Below are 24437 nucleotides of genomic sequence, written 5' to 3'. Positions count from 1 at the left end.
ACCGGGCCAACTTAACATTGCTTGGGTATATTTCATATTCTTAACAGCATGATACAGAAGCATATTTTACTACAAGTGTGAACAGGGCACATTATAGTGCTACAGTGGCATACATTCCCCAATCAGCCATATAATAGGGCCCCTTCACACAGCATAAGAGCGCCGCTCATTTAGACACATATACACGTGTCCGAGCGCGGCGCTTCAAAGCAGAGCCCATTGATTTGAACGGGAAGCACGCGTATATGCCGATATACGCGCGCTTCCCATTGAAATCAATGGGTTCTGTTTTGAATCGCCGCGCTCAGACACGTGTATATGTGTCTAAATGAGCGGCTTGCTTACGCCATGTGAAGGGTAACACTAAAGGGCTTGTCCAGGATTTGGAACAAGCCCTTTAGTGTTTGGATCTGTATCAACTCTGCTATACCTGAGATCGGACCACAATGGAGACTGCTGTGGACCGGCCAATCAACGCTGGTCAATGCATTCCTATGAGATCCCGACTAGCATATAATGGGCTGCCACGAGATAGAACCCCAAAGAGCTGTGTGAGTAACATTCCTACCTAAATAAAGCTAATTCCAAGCTAACCCTGCCTGTACATCCATCCCTGTCTCACAGTCACATATGAACCGAATCTGAAATCCACCATTTGTATAAAGTGGAGGTCACCTGATTTAGCCAGCCAATTACTTTTTCTGATTTTTTTTCGATGCCTAAGTTTTCCTACTTCCTATCTCACCTCCCCTGCACAGTTATTGGTGCAAAAAAAGCGCCAGGGAAGTTGGGAGGGGATACGAATTTTTAGTGCGTTTTCCGCGTGGTATTCGATTGGAATCGAATATCTCGAACAGCCTGATATTCGATCGAATACCAATTCGATCGAACACCATTCGCTCATCTCTAGTTAGCACCTACCAAAAGGAGAACAACTGATGCACCATTGACAAGGTCATGGGCACACACGTCATTGATGTGTATGGGACCAAAGTTCAGACTATCTTGTTCAGTCCCACAGAAGAGATTTACATATCACATTCCCCAAATCTGATAAGTCTGATCCATACAGACCCCACCACACAATTTACAGGACAAAGAAACTACTAAAATGTTGGTTATACCACAGAGCACCTTAAGGATCTTGGGGGGTATAGGTCTTGACAGGTGCCAGATGTTTCAGGGCTTGAGTAAATATTAAATTGGTAGGACCTGGAGTTTGAATTCCCTTCAATACCCTTTCCAATATTCTTGGGCCTATCCCCATCCCCTATTTGTGACGTTCCTCTGGAAAAGGAGTCCTATACAAGATTTTGCTACCTGAAACCAAAAAGTGATGGAACAACCAGGGAACCCTCACTGTAATGGTGGCCCTATAGCGGTCGTAGAGTCTGCTTCTACAACACCCCATTGTTATAGGCCAATTTCTTAACATAATTGATAATGTTCAATATTGAATAGAGAAATTTTCTAACATGTTCATGTGGTTTGGCAATAACCAAAGATTTTCTGGCCAGTGACATCTGCCTTACCATCAGAAAAATCGGTAGTGGGTGTGTTGACTAAATTTAGAGACTTTCTGTACTTACCTGCATTAGCTGTACTGATATTTCGTAGATTTCACGGTTAGTATCAGATGCTTTGAACAGAACCAGGTTGAGTAAAGTCACAATGTCGAAAGGATAATTCCTAAAGAAAGACAAAGGCAAATTTTTAGGAAAAATTAAAAAAAAAAAAAAAAAAAAAAAAAACTGTGGCCAAATGTGATAAGTCCTAATATAACATCACCGACAAGCCCACAGTATAATGTTACTTTGGTCCAGTGACACTTTAGCTTGTCCTTGGAAGACGCCCATTAATCTTCCTTAGAATCCCATAATCCCTTTTTTTTTTTCTTTCCAATAAGACGGATTTCTGCAGTATAAACTCGGGCAGCCCAGCAACAGACAACAAAAACATAAAAAATCTGAAGAATCCTCGAAATTTGGCATCAACAGAGTAAATGAATCTGGACTTCTAGCAGGGAAGTCTTCCAAGCTGAAAACAGTCTTGGCTGCCATTATTTGCTATACCCAGAGACATGCACAAAATACGAGTTAGTAGATAAACAGAGACATTTTAGGAACCAGCATTTTTCCACAAAGTTATTTGCCAACTTCTGTAAATCATGGGTCACATTGCTTTGGGCCATAGTGCCTTGGACAATGCGCCATTCCTCATCATGACACTTGCAGACACTCCTTACAGTGGCTGATCACTTGGCAGTGAAAAGGATTGGGCAACGTGAAATTCAACATGTCCAATCCTCATTTTCATCTCATTTGACAGTCAGGAGGACCCCATAAGATGACTGGATTTTGTGTGCATGGGTAGACTGATAATACGTGGACATAGTAGTACTGTAACTAGAGCTATGGAGTCGGTAGGCCAAACCACTGACTCCGACTCTAGCTATGTATATGGCTGACAGCCATAGGACTGAATTACTATGAATGAAAGTATGTAACAAGCTATACGTCTAATTAATGATACCATATTAATAATTGTATAATAATCGTTATATGTTGAAGCTGGAGTTGGAGTCACTCACTTTATTCTCACTATAAATTACCCAAATCTGGTTCTCACTCCGACTCCACAGCACCATTTGGGAAAATGCCCGGTCAGAAGATTAATTTGCCATCTATTTGCAGCTGCCACAAGATGGAGTTTAGAAACAGATTATCTATAGTTGATCGGTGGGGGTATGACTGCTGAGACCCCACTAATCCTAAAATCATTGGGTGTCCCCCATTTTGAATGTGTTGTATTTTTGTCATGTCTGGTTCTGCCATTGAAGTAAGTGGGAGAGCGGATGTGTCCCATCCTGCACAGGGATGCTTATATTTAGTCTGGCTAATGTCAGGTTAAATTCAGAATAGGGAGACCCCCCTCCCCCATTCTCAGGTTGGGTGGGGGTCTCTGCTGTCAGACCATCAATCACCTATTTATCCTCTTATCCTAAGACAGAAGATGAATACTTTTTTTTTTCCCTGACACCACCCCTTTAAGAAAAATAAAAATTCTACAGGCACCACTGTTCCCCCACCACTTCTGGAGATTTCTGATGGGACAAAGACAATATTACTCATGCAATCGTTGGCTCTTTCTTTCTTACTTTCTTTCTTATGGTAGAGTTGGAAGGGACCTCAAGGGCCATCGGGTCCAACCCCCTGCGAGTGCAGGTTTTCCTAAATCATCCCAGCTATATGTTTATCCAGATTCCGCTTGAAGATTTCCATTGATGGAGCGCCCACCACCTCCCGTGGCAGCCTATTCCATTCTCTCACTCCCCTCACTGTCAGAAAGTTTTTCCTAATGTCTAATCTGTATCTCTTTCCCTTTAGTTTCATCCCATTGCTTCTTGTACTTCCTTGTGCTAATGAGAATAGGGTAGATCCCTCTGCACTGTGACTACCTTTCAGATATTTGTAGACTGCTATTAAATCTCCCCTCAGCCTTCTCTTCTGCAAACTAAACAGTCCCAGTTCTTTTAGCCGCTCCTCATAGGACATGGTTTGCTGGGGACTGGGGACAGTGGTCAAGTCATGTCCAAGTAAAGAGAAGCTAAAGGCACAGAATGGCTAAGGGAAGTCATTTTTTTTTTATTATTATGTATTTAATTTTTTTTAAACCTAACCTCTCCTTTCTCTTTCATTAAAATAAATTAATAAATTGTGACCCTTCAATTTTACCAGCTGTATGTGGTATCCTCCTGGCATTAGGCAGCCAGCATATTACATACTAAACCTATGTCTAAGCAGAGGATCTGGTTCAATGTATCAGTAAATGATGCTTGGACCTTGTTTAAAGTTATATATATATATATATATATATATATATATATATATATATATATATATATATATAAAACGCCATATTTATAAAAGCTGGAGATTCGGATCATGATACAAATATCTTGATGAATAAAACAGAGTACCGTATGTACTCGAGTATAAGCCGACCCAAATATAAGCCGAGGCCCCTAATTTTATCACAAAAAACTGGGAGAACTTATTGACTCGAGTATAAGCTGAGGGGGGGAAAATGCAGCAGCTACTGGAAAATTTCAAAAATTAAAATTGTTGGAGTTTTTGGGTGCTGGGGAAGGGGAGGGGGGTGTTTTGGTTGTCTGTCTGCCCCTTCCCTGAGCTTGAGGACCGGGTTTTTCCCCCACATGGAATTCAGCCTGGCTGAATATAGGGGATCTGCAGTGCTCCTATAAAACCCCTTCCCGATGGAACAGGAGCACTGCAGATCCCCTATATTCAGTAGACCGGGCACTGTCAGACACAGGGATACCTAATGTGTTTGTGTTTCACAGTCATTTTCTACTTTTATATGTATTCTAGGAAAAGGAGGGATTTAGAACTTTTATTGACCTTATTTTTTTATTATATTTTTTTAAAGCTTCTTTTTTTTTTTCCCCACTATTTTATGGGAGATTCTATACATTACTATTGCGGCTGGTCAAACCTCCCCCCCCCCCCTTTTAAAAAAAAATATATATTTTTTTTTTTTTGCTCGACTCGAGTATAAGCCGAGGGGGGCTTTTTCAGCACAAAAAACTGTGCTGAAAAATTCGGCTTATACTCGAGTATATACGGTATTCATCAAGCAAACGACATATAAATAAATCTATGGCCACCTTTCCTCCTCTTTGTCTAATCTATTTCACTTTTCTCTTATTTTCTCTTTTTTTTTTTCCCCAAAGCTTACATTTTAAAGTTTTTTTTCCAATTTTTGGCCTTAGAATTTTGTTTTGCCGGTTACCTCGAACACAACAGTGGAAAATAAGGTCACCAGCTTCTTGGGGATTTGAGACTTTAGTGTGACCAGGAGGTCTGGCATTAGAAGTATAGAAGGAGGCCAAAAGCGAACAAGGAATGTATGACCCAATAGCCTATAAAACACTGGAAGTACATGAACAAACTGCAGGAGAATAAGGCGTCTGTGCACACTATACAGACACAATGCTACTAATCCTCATCCAAGCACTCCACCTTGTTAAGAGACCATTTTTATTGGATGACCTCACTTTACAGCTCTTCATCTTTAATGTTCATCTTGGTATTTAGTACATGTGCATCCGATGATGGTAAATAATGATTATGACAAGTTTTTTCTAGACTTTTCCATAGCTCAACAAAATTACAGTCTATTAAAACTGTACAATACACTGCATTATTACTGTACTTTAAGGGTACTTGTATTGCCTTACGTGAGGTTCACACTCAAGTGTGAATATAGTCTTACTTTTCTGTATTACCGTATATACTCGAGTATAAGACGAATTTTTCAGCACAGTTTTTGTGCTGAAAAAGCCCCCCTCGGCTTATACTCGAGTCTAGCAAAAAAAAAAAAATTTTTTTTTTTTTTGGGGAGGAGGGGTCTATGAACAGTCGCAATAGTAATGTATAGAATCTCCCATAAAATAATGGAAAAAAAAAAGCAGCTTTAAAAAAATATAATAAAAAAATAAAGTAAATAAAAGTTGTAAATCCCTCCTTTCCCTAGAATACATATAAAAGTAGAACATGACTGTGACACACATACACATTAGGTATCCCTGTGTCTGACAGTGCCCGGTCTACTGAATATAGGGGATCTGCAGTGCTTCTGTTCCATCGGGAAGGGGTTAATAGGAGCACTGCAGATACCCTATATTCAGCCAGACTGAATTCTAAGTGGGGGGGAAAAAACCCTCAGTCCTCAAGCTCAGGGAAGGGGCAGACAGACAACCAAAACACCCCCTCCCCTTCCCCAGCATCTACTGCACCCAAAAATTCCGACCATTTTAATTTTTGAAATTTTCCAGTAGCTGCTGCATTTCCCCCCTTGGCTTATACTCGAGTCAATAAGTTTTCCCAGTTTTTTGTGGTAAAATTAGGGGCCTCGGCTTATATTCGGGTCGGCTTATACTCGAGTATATAAGGTACATAGCACAGTAAAATATGCACCAAAAAGATAGTATTTCTCTTATATTTCACAGCAAGGTCGCTATACACATCAACCGGATGATTTTGAGGGGGCGAAATTGGTCATCTAATATGGGGTCTTGCGATAGCAGGAATGGGCATGTTGCATTTGTGTTTTTAAAGGCGTTTTCTATGACCTTAATATTGATGACCTTTCCTTATATCAGGTCATCCACATCCGAATAGTGTGGGGTCAGATATCTGGAACACCCACGGATCAGCTTCTCAAAGCTCATATATCGCTTACGCTGCATACGACAGTGACATTACGTTCACTTGTCCCATGGCCTGTTTGCAGCTGATTCATATTCAAGTGAATGGGACTGAGCTGCAATACAGCCACTACATAAAGTGCGGCACTGTGCTTAGTATTCAATGAGAAAGCTGTAGCACTCGCCCTAGCTCCAAATTCTCATGTGTAAACATTCCCCTACAGTGACAATACGCAAGAGCTTCTTGTAATGGCGAAAATCTTACCATCTTTTAACAGAAAACAAAAATGTCTTCTGGGGGGATAAAGAAAGGCAACCAATACACCCAATATCGGGACACCTGTCGGTTAGCAGCGGTATGCGCCACATTTGTGACTTATTGTGGGAACTTTATTGCTGAGGCTTTTGAGATTACGTTATTTGGGCCCGCATGAGAATTTTTACCTCGTGAAATAATATTATTCCACGGGCATATTAATAGCTCGACAAGCTGCCTTGTAAGAGCCAGTGATAAGAGGAAGTCAGCTGAGGCAGATTAGGCTTCCCTGTGACTCTCCGGAATGTTCAGTCACTGGGAAATCGAAATAATCAGATTCCCAAATGGTAACCCGACCCGATTCGAGAACAATCCGCCCGGCCTCATCTGCACAGGCCTAGATGGAAACACAGAGGGGTCAAGTTCAAAAGGACGTTTAAGTGAATTTCTCACTTCAGGAACAATAAACCCTGTTACGTTACGAATACAATGTGAATAGACAGAGAACTTCTATAAAACACCGTCTGTATTGTTACGTAGAGTCACCTTTATATGGGAAACCTTATGCTATTGGCCAGTCTGAGCTGCTGGGACATACTGGGACTTGCAGTTTCCAACCCAAAATTTGCACCAACTTATTTCTAAAATGAGGTAAAACAGGAAGTTATCGCGAGCCTCCATGCAGCCGAATCTGTCCAAATGTCAACGTTCTCGAGGTAAGATTTGCCAATACTTTATAAGTAGAGATGAGCGAACACTGATCGGATCAGCCGTTCCGAACAGCACGCTCCCATAGAAATGAATGGAAGCACCTGGCACGGCGACCGGCCGTCGGCAAAGTGTACGTGCCAGGTGCTTCATTTCATTTCTATGGGAGCGTGCTGTTCGGAACGGCTGATCCGAACAGTGTTCGCTCATCACTATTTATAAGTTTAAAGGGAGTCTATGAACAAGGTGAAGGATATTAAACTAGTAACTCAGTTAGGCTAAGTTCACATTCACTGCAAAACCCGCCAGAAATTGACGACTTTTACAGATAACTTTTTACTGCCTATAATCTATGGGGTCTGCGGGTAACCACTGTTTTACAGTGGGGGTCACCGTCATTTTGGCCCATCGGGAGACCCAGACGACGCAGAGCTAGGCGCAGGTGTGAACCTAGCCTAAGATAAGTCAGGTTCACTTAAAGGGGTTGACCAAGCAAAAATGAACAACTCATTTTATGTTTAAATCAGCTGGAGGCAGAGAAAAAAAGATTATAATAAAAAAAAACCTCAAACACTCAGCTTTCCACACGATGCCTTGGTGCCTTCCAGCACAGTCTGATCTTCTCGGTCCAGTGATGACGTGTGACGGACATCTCAGCCACACAAGCAGTCATGTGACTGCTGAGGCCAATTAGCAGATTCAGTCGAGTTTTTCATTTATTTCAGAATATGCAAATGAGCAATATGGAGCACTAATGGCTCCTCCGTTTCTCCAAACTGCTACACCGTCACATTGTTCTAGTACATTCTCTTCCCCTCTGCCTTCTTTGAGTGAAAGGTCCAGGGAGTTAAGCTGAAATCTCACCTTGCCCTCTCACATTCATGCCAGCATATTAGAGCAATGTGGAGCATAGTAGTTTGGAGCAACAGCACCGCCCTCAGTACACAAGACTGCTCATTTACATATTGTGAAATAAATGAATATCTGGGTAACGGAGACACAAATTCGCACAAGGAAAACTGTATGCCATTCACAGGAGCCTGATCTAGTTAATGTCTTCATGGAATCAGCCACAAAGATTTCACCTCCCTTTCATCTCAGTGGGAGACAGAGGCTTTATTCCACCAACCAGCAGAAAAAGAAGCACCCTGCCCAATTTACAAGTGGATTCCACTCCACCCTCCCACTAGTGAATGGTTGGAGAAAAGCGCTCTGCCACTGGCAGAAAGATTTCAACAGCAGATTTTGCATTTCTTGTCCAGCTGCAAAATGTGTCATGTGAACTTTGCACACAATGCAAAGATTAGATTTTTTAAAAAAAATTGGACCAGATTTATCACAGTGACTGATGCCGGAAGATAAATCTCACATTTCTAGGCTAGGTTCACATCTGCATTCCGGTTTGTCCGCTTGGGGACCCCTCAAACAGAAAACCTGATGCGCTTAAAAAAGCTTTTACACATGGAAACCTGCGGACCCCATAGACTATAATGAGGTTTGCCTGGTTTCCACTCGGTTTCAAACAGAGAGGGGAACAGAATCCCTGTATGGAGAGCCAACACTGGTGTGAACTCAGCCTGAGTCTGTCTAGTCCAAATTCAGCACCACCTATTAGAGACCCAGACTTCACATCAGCAGACAAGAAGAGAAAACTCTACATCCTACTAGGAGAACAGGTTCCACTGTGGAGATCGCTGCCCAATATGTGTCCACCCACCACCAAATGAGGGGAAGATGAGACCCCAAGGACTATTATACTCCAAATCAACCACCCACTCACCCTACGCCCGCCCATATCCACCACATGTCCATTGTGCACCAAATGAGGAGAATGACGAGACCCCAAGGACTATTGTACCCCAAACCAAATTTACCCACTCCATGCCCCCCCCACCCCCTCCATGCCCGTCCCCACCCCCTCCCTTACCTCAACTCCACCCACTGTACTTGCTTTGGCAATGCCAAATTACTATTCGGATGTGCCAATAAAGCTTCTTTGTATTGTATTGACACAAATTGCACTAGAACTCAATAGCACATCTGCCCCATGAGTCTCTCTGCATAGATCTAACACGCCTATCACAATATCTCAGCTGACACTCCTGGCTCGTGAGTTATTGTACCTAATATAGAGTTAGGTTCAAGCACAAAAGAATATATATCGTTGCTACTGTATATGGAGGTTGACATATCATAAATATCTCAGACATACTTTACAAGGGTGTAGGTGGGGATGGGGCTGGTATGTATTCGGGGTACGAACAGGGTTCATTTGGATAGCATTAGATACAGCAGAACTTTGGCCCTCGAGAAAAGGCATAGCTAAGATTCCACATACATTAAGTGCACATAAACTGAACAAAAGTTGGCCAAATACTTTAGAGATCTTTCAGCAAACTATTCTCTGCTTGACTCCTCCAAGCATGCATGGGTTGTGATCGGTGGACTGGAATAACCTACTGACAGAGGCCATCTATGCTGAGCACGAAGGATTGGGCATGTTGAAATATAACATCCTTGAAGCCTCTTCCCCTGATATTTGCCACTTGATGAAGTTTTGGCACCCCCATACATAGACAGTTTGCCGGTCCTGCCGAAACCAGGGGGTTAAGCCCACATTAATATAATCTCTATGGCCAACTTATCTTCTGGGATGAACCTGGAAGCTTGTGGACAATATCTGACGGACACACCACATGATAACTCAACATCTAGGGCTTTTGCACATCTACAGATGGTTATACCTATTTATGGAATTTACTTTGTGGTTGTATAATATAATATTACATAATATAAATCATGTAATACCTGTTTCCGCAAACCGTTGCAATAGCCTTGAAACACCCTGACGCCAGCTGATAGGATCCTGTGTAGCAGCGATCAATGGCCCAGTTAAAAAGATTAATTTGGTCCGGATTAAGTTCCAGCAACAACACGACCACTTCACAGCCGAGCTGGTGAACCTAGAGATGTAACAAAGGGGAAATCGTCAGTGAATTATTTCAGCGATTGCACCATAATCCATAAAAAAATACCGCAAACGTCCCAGGAGATGAGATAAAAACTGTATATTCATATACTGAGATCATTTTAACAATTATCTTTTGTGTTCAGTACAACACAACATTTTTACCATTACTCATGTACGATCGAGTCATTGCTTACCCTCATGTCCTGACAAGCCAAGATGTTGTCCAACCATTTGTAAAGATATCCATCTGGAGACAAGCCCACATTGTCAAAAACTGGACCGCAGCAAAGTACAGCGGACATAGCCTGGATACAGGAAAATAAAACAAAGCATGTCTGTTAGACTGTTATACTGAATCCAAGGGACCGTGTGGCAAACGCACTTTACACATGAATTCTAGTAAGCCTGTCAGTGTTTAGTTATATGCTCCCCTGTGGAGCACTGATTCCCTACCTGCTTCTCTGATGCACACAGTGTATGAATAGGAAGACTGTGCAGATCTATCTACAACTATATGCAGACTGACACCAGGTTGACAGAATGTGCTTGAATATGCAACAAGCCGTGTGTCTAACAATTGTACAATAGTGAAAATTGTATAATATAATTTAAAATTAGTCATCTCTCTCTTTTGTAACTTTCCGACTCCAGCTCCAAATACATTCAATGGGACATGTGAGACAAAACTCTCTCTAGTCTGGTTCTGATGCCACCAAGAAACCTAAAATAAATACTTTAGTATTAGAAACAACATTTAAAGGGGAGATTCACCTTCAGGGCACAGTATTGGTATCTTGTGATCTGATGATTTCGATCACTGTAGCGGTCCAGAGGAGTGAACATGATGCTGAAAGGTCCGGCCCACTGGCTAAACAGGATGAACAGATGGTGCCGCAGACTTTGTTGGGGGAACAAAAATCTCCGGTGGTGAACTACAAATAAAGTAAAAGGCACACAATTTTAGCAATGTCTTTGGCTGTCCATAAATATCACACAGGGGTCTCTTATCAAAAGGGAAAATAATGGTTTTGATGTTCCAATGCATATGGAATTAACAATTCAGCAACTCGCCAATATTTTAGATGTTCTACTCTGTTTTGTGCTTACAGCTCTATACAGGCCTATGAGCGGTGGCGTAACTAGGAATGGCGGGGCCCCTTGGCGAACTTTTGACATGGGCCCCCCCCCCCAACTGACGCCAAAGACCTCGACCGACCCCCTCCTCCGCACTCTATTATGTCCCTTAGTAAGCCCTGCAAACGGTATTATGTCCATTAGTGGCCCCTGAACACAGTATTATGCCCCATAGTGGTCCCTGAACACAGTATTATCCCCCATAGTGGCCCCTGTACACAGTATTATCCCCCATAGTGGCCCCTGCACACAGTATTATGTCCCATAGTGGCCCCTGCACACAGTATTATCCCCCATAGTGGCCCCTGTACACAGTATTATCCCCCATAGTGGTCCCTGCACACAGTATTATAGTCCATAGTGGACACCCATAAACAATTATTATACTCTGGGGTCTTTTCAGACCCCAGAGTATAATAATCGGATACCTGGGAGATTAAAAACATATAAAAATACTGTTTCTTACCTGTCGCCCGGCTCCTACGCTGTCTTCTCCGCTGCCGTCCTTGTTCTATGATGTCGGACGTCACATGACCCGGGAAACAGGCCGGGTTCATGTGACGTCAGAGACGTCAGACAAGAAGGAATGAGGCTTGGCAGGATCATGGAGAGGTAAGTAACTGTGTTTGTTACGTTCCCTTACCTCTCCCGGTCCGCCTATCATTATACTCGGGGGTCTGCAAAGACCCCCGAGTATAATGATAGCAGCGGTAACGGCTGTCACCGGGCCCCTAATGTCCCAGGCCCTGTGGCAGCTGCCTCCGCTGCTATGGCGGTAGTAACAGACAACAAACAAACGCTTTGTGGTCTGATCCTGCAGTCATACCTCTGTCTATATATTTTATCTATCTATATATTTATAGAAATCTATATATTTGCTAAACGTAGAGAAATGTCAGGGAGTATGATTGGAGGATCAGACTATGAAAGTTTTTTTGTTTGTAGTCTGTTACTATGGACACATATAGGTCTGTATAGAACCTGTAGACACAAAAATATACAGCATTTTAATATTATTTGCACAGTTATTTTGTATTTAATTTGCGATGCACTTGAATAACAAAAAAAATTGTATGTGATTATGGACTTCCCCTTTAACTCAAATTGGGCAAAAAAACGGTATCCGGTAGCCTGAAAGAAAACACAAAATAAACTAATACAATTCACAACCGTACCTGGCACACACTGGATCAGATTGGCAATCATGGCACTGAAGTGAGCTCTAATGTCTTTAAGAATTTCAAGTTCCTTGTCATTTTCAGCTTCCAGAAGCATCCGTGTGAGGTCCACATACTCCAAAAACAAAGCCCCAAGAGCTAAAGTGTCTCTTTCTAAGGCTCCATTAGTACTATAAAAAAAAAAAAAAAAAAAAACTCCAATTATATACAGCAGAAAGAGAATTCGCATAGATTTAGGATAAGACCACCCAACTTACTTATCACTGATAACTCCAGCGTCCGCCAGTAACTCAAATATCCTCAGCAGCTGCAACCTCAGCAGATCTCGCCGCTCTCTCCGCTTCTTGTTCTGCCAGGTAAACGAGAACTCGTAACATCTTCATGTATGCAAAACTGTCAAGTGCACTGGCTTGTGAATATGCATTATTTTTTTTATTTTTTTAAATGTAGACTGTGATCCCCACATAGAGCTCACAATGTACATTTTTCCCTATCAGTATGTCTTTGGAATATGGGATGGAATTCCATGCAAACACGGGGAGAACATACAAACTCCTTGCAGATGGTTTTTTGCCCTTGGTGGGATTTGAACACCAGGACTCCAGTGCTGCATGGCTGCAGTGCTAACCACTCAGCCACCATGTGGCCCTGTGATTATGCATTATTATATCTCTAGATCATAAAAAGCTGGTAAGGGGATCACTGTCCTGACATATAGCCTTACAGGGAACCTCGTATGAGGAATTAGGGCCCCAAGTTACCAACAATCTTTTATCCAGGTTTTTACAAGGTTCCCAATGTTTTTCCACTTGCTTTCTGGTTTGGCTTTGTAATGCTTGGTTCACACTAGCGTCTTGGTCTCCATCGGGGGGCCTGAACGATGGAGAGTCAGACCACTAAACCTATAATGGGGTCGGCCAGCTGTTCACTATGCAGGACCTTGTCACAAAAGCCGCTGAAAAGAGGCAGAGAGAAAAAATTTTGGCACAAATGTGAACCCAGCTTAAGTCAACGGGGTGGAGCCACTTTCCAGAGGTGCCCCCTCCTTGCCTGATTGATGTCCCACAGGCCTGGTATACAGTCACAAACTACATCAGACACATGCAGTGAAGCAATGTGTACTGCCCCAGCTACTTCTTGCACATGCACCAAATGCCACTATAGGCAGGAGAGTAACAAAAAATAACATGGGTCCTGGTCCAAAAGCTCAATTTAGGTCCCCCTATGCAACTTACTCAAAACCATCAGCTGTGTCCCATTTGTACATTTTAACAGCATTTACATGTCCCTTTCTTCTATTTTTGGGCCCAGACAGTCATGAAGACTTGCTCACAATATGGCCTGTGCACGCAAGCTTTCTATGATCTCCATTGCCTGTCAGTGCCCCCCACATAGTAATCATATCCAGTTTTGTGCCACTGCCTTCTCCACCGTAACCTTGCTTGCCTATATACTGCTGTCCAACTACTATTTTTGCTATTAAGGAGTTAACTTTCTCATTTCTGATACAGCAAGGCTGTGTATCAAATCTTCTCACTCCAGTGCACTAGAGGGCAGGGGTAATAAATTTATAATGTACAGAGTGCCAGCCATCAAAAGAAATCAGAAAGGATATTAAAGAAGAAAAATGAGGTCCCCCGACTGCTGCAACCACTGCAAGCCCTATAGTGAGTGGATGAGACTTGTTATGATGTACCCTGGCTAGCAGGTATTCGGTTCGGGCACCCTTTTACTCCTCCAGGACACAATCAATTTCCACACACTGTCAATAGAGTGTCACCAGAATCCATCATATCAACTGAGACCTGCAGATACAGTAGATTGATTCAAGTGACCTGTTCCCCTTGTGAATCGCTTCCTTTTTGGTTAAAATACCAGTTTTGGTCAATATGCAAATGAGTATTTGGAGCAATGAAAGTGTTGCTCCTGGTCTATTTGGAACAATGGCAACACCTTCTTTGCTCCAGATGATGGTAACCTATCTATCTGTGGGGCTTGGCTGATATATTGGTTTCTAGTGACAGACTCGCTTTAGGATGTGACTAGTACTTGCAAAATGTTTTCCATGTAAACTCGGTAAACGTGGGTGGGATATACTATTGGTTGTATATACACAGCTAGGGAATAGGTACAAGGTTACAGCTAAAGCAGCTCTACGCTGCGCCATCTATCAAACATGTCCTGCTATCTCAGGCTTTCTTGCCCTTCCTAACTGCTAGAAAAGAGATCCGAGTTTCACGGCCACCATTCCTGAATTTTTTCTAGATCTGCTTTTTACATATGGCTCATTTCAAACACTGCTATGGAAGCTATAAGGAAGGCATATATCACGTAGCTGGCAGTGCATATGATCATTATATTGGTTTCTATACTCACCTCTGGCCGCCGTTCCAAGGCTTCTTTCATTAGAGGATGAAGTTCTTCCACCAATTCCCTGTAAAAGAGGTAGTTGCCCATTTTAACCAAAAAACAGCACAGGCAACTACTTTTATAAACTGGATTCCAAATACTACTAGGTTATGCAAGACCATTTTCCAGAAACAGTGCCACCCTAGTCCATCGGCTGCTTGTGGTATTGCAGCTCTGCCCCATTCACGTCGATGAAACTAAGAGTCTGTATCAGACTCCACCTTTGAGGTGCGGTGCTGTTTTTGAAAAACAAAAGAAGCATTAATGTGTTTTTAACCCTATATCGTGCCTCTAATTAAGTGAACAAAAACATTACTAATTACCAGGCGCCCTAAGAGTCTAAGCTCTGTGTATCTCAGCCAGGTTTTTATATAATTGGAGAGTCAGTGATTATTATTGGCCTTGGAAATGACAGAAATTTGGCTCGCTAATGAAGCAAAGAAACTGTGGATTAATAAAATTTACAGTGGAAAAGGGCACGGCCATTATGGATTATTTTTCTGTAATTAGAGTCTCTAATTGGCAGCTACTTGGTTGCTGGAATTAGGAAGTCAAGGCCATTCTGTTTTTTTAGCTTTCCGATCCTCCCACAATATTAGTCTGCAACAGAAAAAGTCAGATTTGCCAAAGGACCCTACATTGACATGCAAACGATGCCAGAGGGACACCATGTGCCCCCAATACCAGCTTCATGTACACAGCTCTGCCTAAGAGCCCACTCAACTGCAAAACCAGATTTATCGGCAGATCTGCAAACCAGATTAAAATGTATGGCCAAGATGTACTAGATAAAATGTACCATGTAGAGTCTACACATCCATCCTACCTGAAGACCAAAGCGTTTGTTCTCCCAAAACCCAGAACAAGGGACTCGGTGATCTCTATGCTCTCCAGTCTCATCAAAGGAACTAGCTGCTTGAGGAGGACGCTTATCGAAGGAGTTCCAATGATCTAGGAAAGAGAAAAAGACCTCCTTAATTTCACTTGAAGGCTCATCCACTGTATAGTTATACCCAACTGGGGCTTTCATGTGTGCCATGTGGCTCTGGGCCTAGGGCAAGGCAACTTTATACAAAGCATTGCCTTTTCAATGTAAAATTTTTGGAAAATCCTTTTCCAGTGGACCCAGCAAAGGACTGCTGTTCTTATTGTACATCAAGATCCACCTTACCTTGTTATCGTAGCTGACTGAGCCATCAGGAGTCGTTGCCATGATCTCAGGAGTAGAAGCGCGTAAGTGACCAGGACTCATAATACTTGGTCTTGCCACTCCAAAACATAAAATAAGATAGTTCCTCCATAGCGTAACATAATTGTCCCCACTGCTGGCCGTACTGGTTTTCTTTGCATTAATTGGGCTACTGAAAGTAGAATAAAGAAGCCAGATTAATTCCTAAAGAAAATTATTACTAAATTTCACACATATACAGTGCTCTGAGCAAACATTGTAGGAAGGTGCAGAAAAAATACTTTAAAAAACAGTTTACAATAGTAATAGTTTATTTTTGTCAATTAACAAAATTAAGTGATTTAAGAAAAGAGAAATTTAAATCCCATCAATATTTGGTGTGACCTTTGCCTTCCACCAATTCTTCTTGGTACACGTGCAGTCAGTTGTTGAAGGAACTTGGCAGGAAGGTTGTTCCTGCCATCTTACGGCTCGTTCACATCTGCGCCCAGTCTCTGTTCTGACGGGTTTCCATCTTCTGCAGACAGAAGACGGAAACCCGACAGACAGTGAGTGTCCTGCGTTTTGTGCTCTCGGTGGTGAAACCGTTTTTTTAAAACCGGACACAAAGTCCTGCATGTCCGACTTTGTGTCCGGTTAAAAAAATAAAAAATAAAAATCGGTTTCACTGCGGAGAGCACAAAACGCTCACCAGCACTCACGGGAGGACACTTTTCAAACTCATTCAAATGAATGGGTTTGGAAACTGACTGCAGGTTTCCGTCTCCTGCCCAGTTTTGGGCAGGAAACGGAAACCTGCATAACGGAGGCCGGGACGCAGATGTGATCCCAGGCTTAGAGAACCAAGCACAGACCTTCTGTGGATGTAGGCTTGCTCCAATCCTTCTGTCTCTTCATGTCATCCCATAAAGTGTGACCAGCAGGAACTCCTTATATGATAATGGTGAACCCAGGAAAAACTGCGCTTGATCTGATGTATTCAGATGCAATCCTTTATTGAAGGCACGTTTTCAAAACACAGTTTTTTCTGGGTTCACCCTTATCATATAAGGAGTTCCTACTGGTCACACTTTAGGTAATTTCACTTCTCAGTCTTGGGTTTTTTGAAGAACTGCTGCTGTCAACACCTGGTTTCACCAATTGAGTAGCCACCTTAACTTGGGACCTACTTAATAGACACCATCCAAATACTCTACAAGATCAGCTTGGTGCATTGACTTTGTTGCCTTCATGTCATCCCAGACAGACTGGATGATGCTGAGATCAGAGACCATCCCTTCCATTACACCTCCTCCAAAGGGAGCAAACAACCAACATTGATGGGATTTCCCTATTCTGCCAATTGGTGGAAGGGACTCAATGGCTCCAGCAAGATCACTACCGATCTAGCATTTATCAACCATTTAGTGAATAGGTGATAGATACTTCAGGCTCAAATACTCCTTTAAACCAAAGGAAATCCTAGAATCAATTTCTAGAGGAGGTGTGCAATAATTTCTCCCAAAAAAATCCAAGGAACTGAAAAGAGCCAACTAAGTTGGCTTGGTTTAACAATGCTGAAAGACTTGGCGTAGGACCAAACATGACATTTATGGTATTTTAACTAGCGCTAGAGAAGTAAAAACAGGTGAAAACTTTCAATGGTATTGGATTGGAGTCCTACCAGCAGAAAGGTTACCTTTAGCTGGACCATTGGCCAGAGCTGATGTCTTTGGGGGGGGATCTTCTGGCAATTTACCGAGCCAGTACGTCTCTGTATGAAACCAATGGAGGATCCCTACAATATTAATCTAATAGGCAACATTTTTTACTAAAATTGCTTCACTTTGTTAAAAATTTTCCCAATTCTAGGGGTGGCCCTCAACATGACTGACAGTATATTCTCCTATAGGATTGGGTATGTAACGTACAGAATAAAAGGTAATTTGTTTGTAGTTGGCTCTTAACTCTGCAGTACGCCTCAACGCTGTGGTAACAATTATTACATTTCACAGCGTGGTGGCAGTTTTTAATGGAGATCTGAAGAACAAGCAGTACTTGAAGAGAACTATAAATAAAGACAAATATGCTTAATGAGGCCCAACAAAGAAAATTATCTTGGTAATAATACAACGGAATGAATTAAGTCTTCTGGTATCGTAATAATCCAGATACAAGGAAATGGCACATTTACAATTGGCTACAGATGGAGGTATAACATTTGTGTTGTTTTTGTGCTCCAAGGAAGACCTTTAACCTAATCTACACATGTCTCTATCAGCATAGAATAATTGGGCAAGCATATACTTTTTTTTTTTGTAAAATCTGATTATCAAAATAGATATGGTTTGAGTCTTTTGGTCCTCATACACATTACTAGGACAAATACTACCGCAACCAATCTGATAGAACTTCAGCTCAAGGCCAAACTATCATTAGAGGGCAAAGAATTGCTTTAGGACTGGTTTTGACTACTAGGGTAGCAGCTTCTATGGGGCCCAAAACCTAAGAGGGCCATTTCTACCTAGACATTAATGATAACTATGGATAAAGAGAATGTGAAAAACTGAATGAGCCTCTATTATTTTACTGGAACATAATAATGCCTGCATGTCACATCACTAGAATTACTTTCTTCATATGCTGTGATGTCGCAGTGTACATAGTAAACTTTTTTAAGTGCTTGCATTATCCCTGTACTGTGACATTAATGTGTTCATTATCCCTATATGGTGACAATACTGTGTATTATTCCTATATGGTGATATTACTGTGTATCATCCCTATATGGTGATATTACTGTGCATTATCCGTATATGGTGATATTACTGTGTATTATCCCTATACGGTGACATTACTGTGTTCATTATCCCTATTCAGTGACATCACTGTGTATTATCCCTATATGGTAACATCACTATATAGTATCCCTATACCGTGACATCACTGTGTATTATCAATATATGACGACATTACCGTGTTCATTATCCTTGTACGGTGACATTACTGTGTTCATTATCCCTATATGTGTATTATCCCTATACAGTGACATCACTGTATTATCACTATATGGTAACATCACTATATATTATCCCTATATGGTGACATCACTGTGTATTATCCCTATATGGTGACATCACTGTGTATTATCCCTATATGGTGACATCACTGTGTATTATCCCTATATGGTGACATCACTGTGTATTATCCCTATACGGTGACATCACTGTGTGTTTTATTTTTGTACTGGGAAATTACAATGCGCATTATCCCTATAAAGTGACATCACTATGTGTTTTATCCCTATACTGGGACATCGCTCTGTACATAACTTCTATGTGTAAAGGAGACCAAAATAATTATCCACTTTTAAAAGCCTAGGCTTGCTGTTTGAGGTCATGGTAGAGTGGGGACACATTCAGGGTTCACCTATGGGCCCCATGGCTACTTACCTGTAGGATACTATTTTGGGGAAAATAAGTATGCAATTGTTTGAGGCAGTTTACGCTTCCAGGAAACAGACATGGGCTGCCTTGATCACTTACATCTAATTTGTGAATTATCAAAGCTACAGTTCTTGTCTTTATCGCAGTGTGGGATGATATTATACAGTACAATGACATACTCTTACTAAAAAAAATCTTATTATTACGGCAGTAACTGCTTCCATTACTTTCATGGTTTTAATAAAGTTTGCTAAGAAATATAGTGCTATGTTCTACTTACTTGGGGTCCACCAGTGGCATAAGCAGTTGAAGTCTTGTGAAAGCGTAGGGCCATGCATAGCTGAGGGCTGTAGGGCAATGTTTTGGTAGGTTTTCTTGCCTAAGAAATGTAAAGAGGCAAAGAACCCATGGGTCCTTCACAGACTGTGCAAATATCCAGACATGAGAAGGACTTTTTACATCGTAATGGCTGTTGACAAGGACGGCATTCCACTCCACCAGCCATTGTAGGTCCACGTTGTGAGTAAACGGTAGGGCAGCCTAGTAACAAAGCAAATGTTATAGTCAGAAAACTCACAATAGGTTGGGCAATACACAGCAACCATTATCTATAACATACACATATAATACTTGTATTGCTGTTTAGGAGGTCTTATAACATGTACATATTGGTCTACAGAGGTGGAAAAGGGACAAGACCCAACTTTCTCATATAAAGCCCTTCATAATTGCAAATTCCACAAATGTATCATATGATGCATCACAAACCATCATACATTTGCTTTACATTGTGTTACTGTCACCACCGTGGTGCCTATACCATACCCAGTCAAGAGAATAATAGTCCGCTAGGTTAACCTGACCAAGAACATTGGGGAAAGATCTAGTAGAACTGGAAATGGTTTAGTCCCACATAACGCCATAGTACGGACGTCAACATACAGCAAGGATCTTACTCCATGTCAGAAAGTCATTGAATAGATAGTCTCATAGGAGATACAGTAAAATGGGCTGTCCCGACCCACAGCATTGTACAATGAGGTCATTTTCCATGATCAGACCTAAAAAACTGCAGCAATAGCACTACAAATATGGCTATAGATACCAGAAATATAACGATTAAATAAAATAAAGGACGCTCAGATGGCAAAAACTACTTACAGAGTCAGATACGGCAACATGTAGAAAGCTTTCAAGTATAGAAGGACTGAGCTGATCCAGCACATCTATCATTGGCTTGTCATCTTCCTATAATCAATAAAAGAAGAACATATTATATTCCATATAACAACATAAAATGGTCAAAAAATGTCATTACTTCCATGTGACCTGTGAGAGAAAGGGTGAGAATTACACAGCAGCAGCAGATGGATCTACGGCACAATCCATACCTCAGCTTGTCCCAGTGCAGTAAACAAGGCTCGGACCTCTTTGAGTATTAAAACCGCCATTTTTCGGGTCGCTAGCTGAAAACTGCAAAGTAACAATAGTGCAAATCCTTCCACCGCGTGCAATACATTGGAATAAGGTCCTCTTTCAGACTGGATCCTGTGACTGGAGCCATTAGGTATCAGCTGGAAGAGAAAAGCCATGGGAATAATACAAATAAAACCCTAATACTAATGTGTTCTCTAGATAACGTGGATTAAAACGGATGGGGATGGTGAGACAGAGAACTACAACTACCATCACAGACTAAAGAGGAGCGCAGAGGAAGGACAGTATATGGGTCTCCTTATATGTAACTGTAAAAACAACTCAACAGCAAACATAGAAACATCCAAACTGCATAAAAACACTAAAATGTTGAAATTTTTAATGGTTTTTTTTTTTTTTTTTTTTACATTAACTGTTAAATTCTATAACTTCCTGTTCATATGAATAAAACGTCTACCTATGCTGAGTGTCATGTTAGACATATACAAGGTAGACCAGTCCAACAGGTTCAACTAATATATATGTGTAAATTATATTATGTTTGCTCAATGGTTAAAAAAAGAAGGATTGGGCATGTTGAATTCCACCATGCCCAATCCTTTTGATCTTGATGGAGATAATCTGCCCCCAGAAGTGTTTGGCAGCAACTTTATTCCCTCTCCCGCATTGGGACCTCCCTAGCGATCAAGATAATGGGTCTGAAAGTTATATACTAATGGGACACTGATGGAAAGGAGGATATAGGAAGTCATGCTCAAATCAATATATTAAATGGGTTTTCCAGGCTATGAATAGGGATAAGTCATCAATATGAGATTGGTGAGGGTCCGACACCTGGCACCCCCACTGATCAGCTGTTCTCAGCAACACATACTAGAACGAGAATCAGACAGCGCTGTTCTCTGTGTAGTGGCTGAGCAGAGTCACTGCAGCTTAGCTTCCATTCAAGTGGCCACTAGACGATCGGAAAGATTTTCCACTTCAGACAATTTGTAGCATATCTAGTGGAAATACCATAACTGAGAAGGGGAACTAACAAAAAAATGGAGACTCTCTGGCTCCCCTTCACTAAATGGCCACAATCTGCTGCAGACTGAATGGAGACGAGACCAAGCGCCCTCTTTGTTCTGGATCCATATCAGACAAGTTACTAATTCATGCCAATACTAAGTAGTAACATAGAAAACACCCTTAAAGTCTCGAATATGTAAGCCAGCACTACTTTCTTTCTATTCGGCAAGATCTCTTTCCAAGTACGTCTTCACATTTAACCCCAAGTTTATAACATATATTATACAATGAACGTCTCTGTTGTCTGTTCATGTGTAACTAGCCACTACTGGATCCAGTTATTTAGCCTGCATAGTCGTCCTATACATCCCTCCTTCTCTGACCTTGTAGTAGACTTGTCATTTCTTAGAAAATCACATCATAAATAATTTAGAAGAAGCGTTCAGAACAGCGCCACATCACAATGTAGTAGATCAATCTCAAAGGACTTGTCCAGTCGTAAAAATAACCCAAATCTAAAATATTATTCATGCACATATAATCTAGCCTGTTCTTAGAACAACGGCAATATGGAGTTCAGCAATGACAGCACAACTACCTGGTTATGGAGACTTCTCAATTAAAGTGACCCTCTGGTTGACAATAAAACTAAAACATTCCCGGTAACTTACAATTCCCGGTATCTGTGCATTTTTGTAAAACGGCCACCAAATTCTCAGATTCCACTACAGTGTACATCCATGTGCTGTCCGTGGTTTTTCGTCTTCCGTAGGCGAGTCTGTGCTACAAACACTGAACAGAATAGAACCTGCTCTATATTTTGCGGTGCAGACTCATGACCCGCACACTGATCCGTGGAAATCGTGGAAATGAATGGGTCAGTGTGCTATACGGGAAAAACATGGCTAGCACACCAATCTCGCCCGCCTGGGGCTTTACTGTACATATATTGGGGCAGATTCATCACGCCTTGTATGCCAGTTTTCTGCATTAAAAATTCACAATCACGTGTACAGGCTGAGTTTTATGCAAAAATGTGTGTTTTTGTATTATTTTTGAACGCTGCCCTCACGTGTGGCAAGGAACGTAGCCTGAGCAAGATTACCAAGCTGCCAAACATATGGAAATTTACACCAGTTTATTCATAGTAGACAAAAAACTATTTTCGGGTTTTTTGAGCAAAAGGATTATGAACCCAATTATGAATAGCAAAAGCCTACACATATTGGATATCATTATAAATCTACAGACCTACACAATAAAGTTAAAGGGGTTGTCCCATCACAAGGATCCTATCTATACTGTTTGTTAATGTGGATATAAGACTTTTCCTAAATACACTGCTTCAGCAAAACTGCTTTGTTTGTCCACTATCTTACTTTCAATTCATTGTTGACACAGCCCTTGACTTATCTGGTCAAAAGTCAAGTGATGTATCTTCTGCTCTCAGGGGGGAGGGAGGAGGGGCTAAGTGCAGGGAGCGAGCCTGTGTATCTAGCTATTCCTGTGTCTGCACCACGTGACCTAGCTTCCTGCACTCAGATAGAGGAGAGGAGCGGCTTTCATTTCTGAACTCGTCTTCTGTTCTCCCAGTTATCAGGCTAGCTAATTCAATTGTGTTCATTATGGCAGAGACAGGCAGTCTCTGCATGTAACACAGAATGGAGTTGCTCCTGCCTGTACTTCATAATCCAATATTGTGCATATAGTGTTGTTTGAGGACCTTTGATGACATCACAGGCCCTTCAGCCACCCCAGAGGTTCACGCTATGCGGTGGGCAGAGCTACACGGTAATTTGGGGACGGAGCTAAACGGCAGGTTGCATATGAAACCCCGCCCACCAAATGACGCAAGAAACCAGGAAGAAAGAAGATTTTACAGCAGTGAAGCCTGTAAGCTTTACATATATAACAGGTTGCTATGAAAAAGCCATAAAAAGCTACACAACATAAGAGGCATAAAACTCAATAAATGATCCATATGACTGGATTTAGGAGACAGACGCCTACAAGTCATTCAACATGTCATACTGGAAAACTATGGGCATAGGTGGCTGTAAAGAGACATCAAGTATTCTCTTCCATAACCCAAATAATAATGCAGATAAATAATATATATTATAAAAAAAGCACAAGAAAGAATAATGGAAAATTTCTGAAATCGTTTACACCAGTTCTCGGATATATAAAAGTTGCAAATAAATTTATTTCCACCTTTGCGCACTTTGCGGCTTTTTACTAATCAGATACCGTTTCACATCGGATACCACTTTTCCAAAAAGTGGGCAGTGTCTAAGAGGAGGGGGCATGGCCTCGCACAGTCAAATGGATTTATTAGAATATACGTTAAAAAAAAAAAGGTCTAAATTATAGCAAAAATCTTCACCAGTTCAGTTCATAATGGCACTCAGACTTCTAGAAGATGTGTCAAGTATAAGAAGCATGCCTTCTAATACACTTGGCTCATCTCATTCTGGGTCTCCTGATGGG

The 24437-nt window shown here is 41.5% G+C and overlaps 1 protein-coding gene across 3 annotated transcripts in view; it reads right to left on the bottom strand.

The window, feature by feature from the left end:
* The window catches only part of FRY (FRY microtubule binding protein), a 203376-nt gene that overhangs the window by 84786 nt on the left and 94153 nt on the right, over positions 1-24437 (bottom strand). For all 3 annotated transcript variants that reach the window (XM_075265973.1, XM_075265972.1, XM_075265974.1), the window contains exons 19-30: positions 20891-21073; positions 20661-20747; positions 19780-20039; positions 16057-16246; positions 15712-15836; positions 14853-14910; positions 12734-12825; positions 12474-12646; positions 10936-11096; positions 10359-10469; positions 10002-10156; positions 1590-1689 (exon numbers count right to left, since the gene is read on the bottom strand). In XM_075265973.1, the coding sequence (XP_075122074.1) occupies positions 1590-1689; positions 10002-10156; positions 10359-10469; positions 10936-11096; positions 12474-12646; positions 12734-12825; positions 14853-14910; positions 15712-15836; positions 16057-16246; positions 19780-20039; positions 20661-20747; positions 20891-21073 (1695 nt within the window). The remainder of the gene's footprint in view (positions 1-1589; positions 1690-10001; positions 10157-10358; positions 10470-10935; positions 11097-12473; positions 12647-12733; positions 12826-14852; positions 14911-15711; positions 15837-16056; positions 16247-19779; positions 20040-20660; positions 20748-20890; positions 21074-24437) is intronic.

This window comes from Leptodactylus fuscus, chromosome 2, assembly GCF_031893055.1.
Source record: "Leptodactylus fuscus isolate aLepFus1 chromosome 2, aLepFus1.hap2, whole genome shotgun sequence".
Classification (NCBI taxonomy): domain Eukaryota; kingdom Metazoa; phylum Chordata; class Amphibia; order Anura; family Leptodactylidae; genus Leptodactylus; species Leptodactylus fuscus.
The sequence above is the reverse complement of the archived record's forward strand: the minus strand, read 5'-3'. Positions and strand labels throughout refer to the sequence as shown.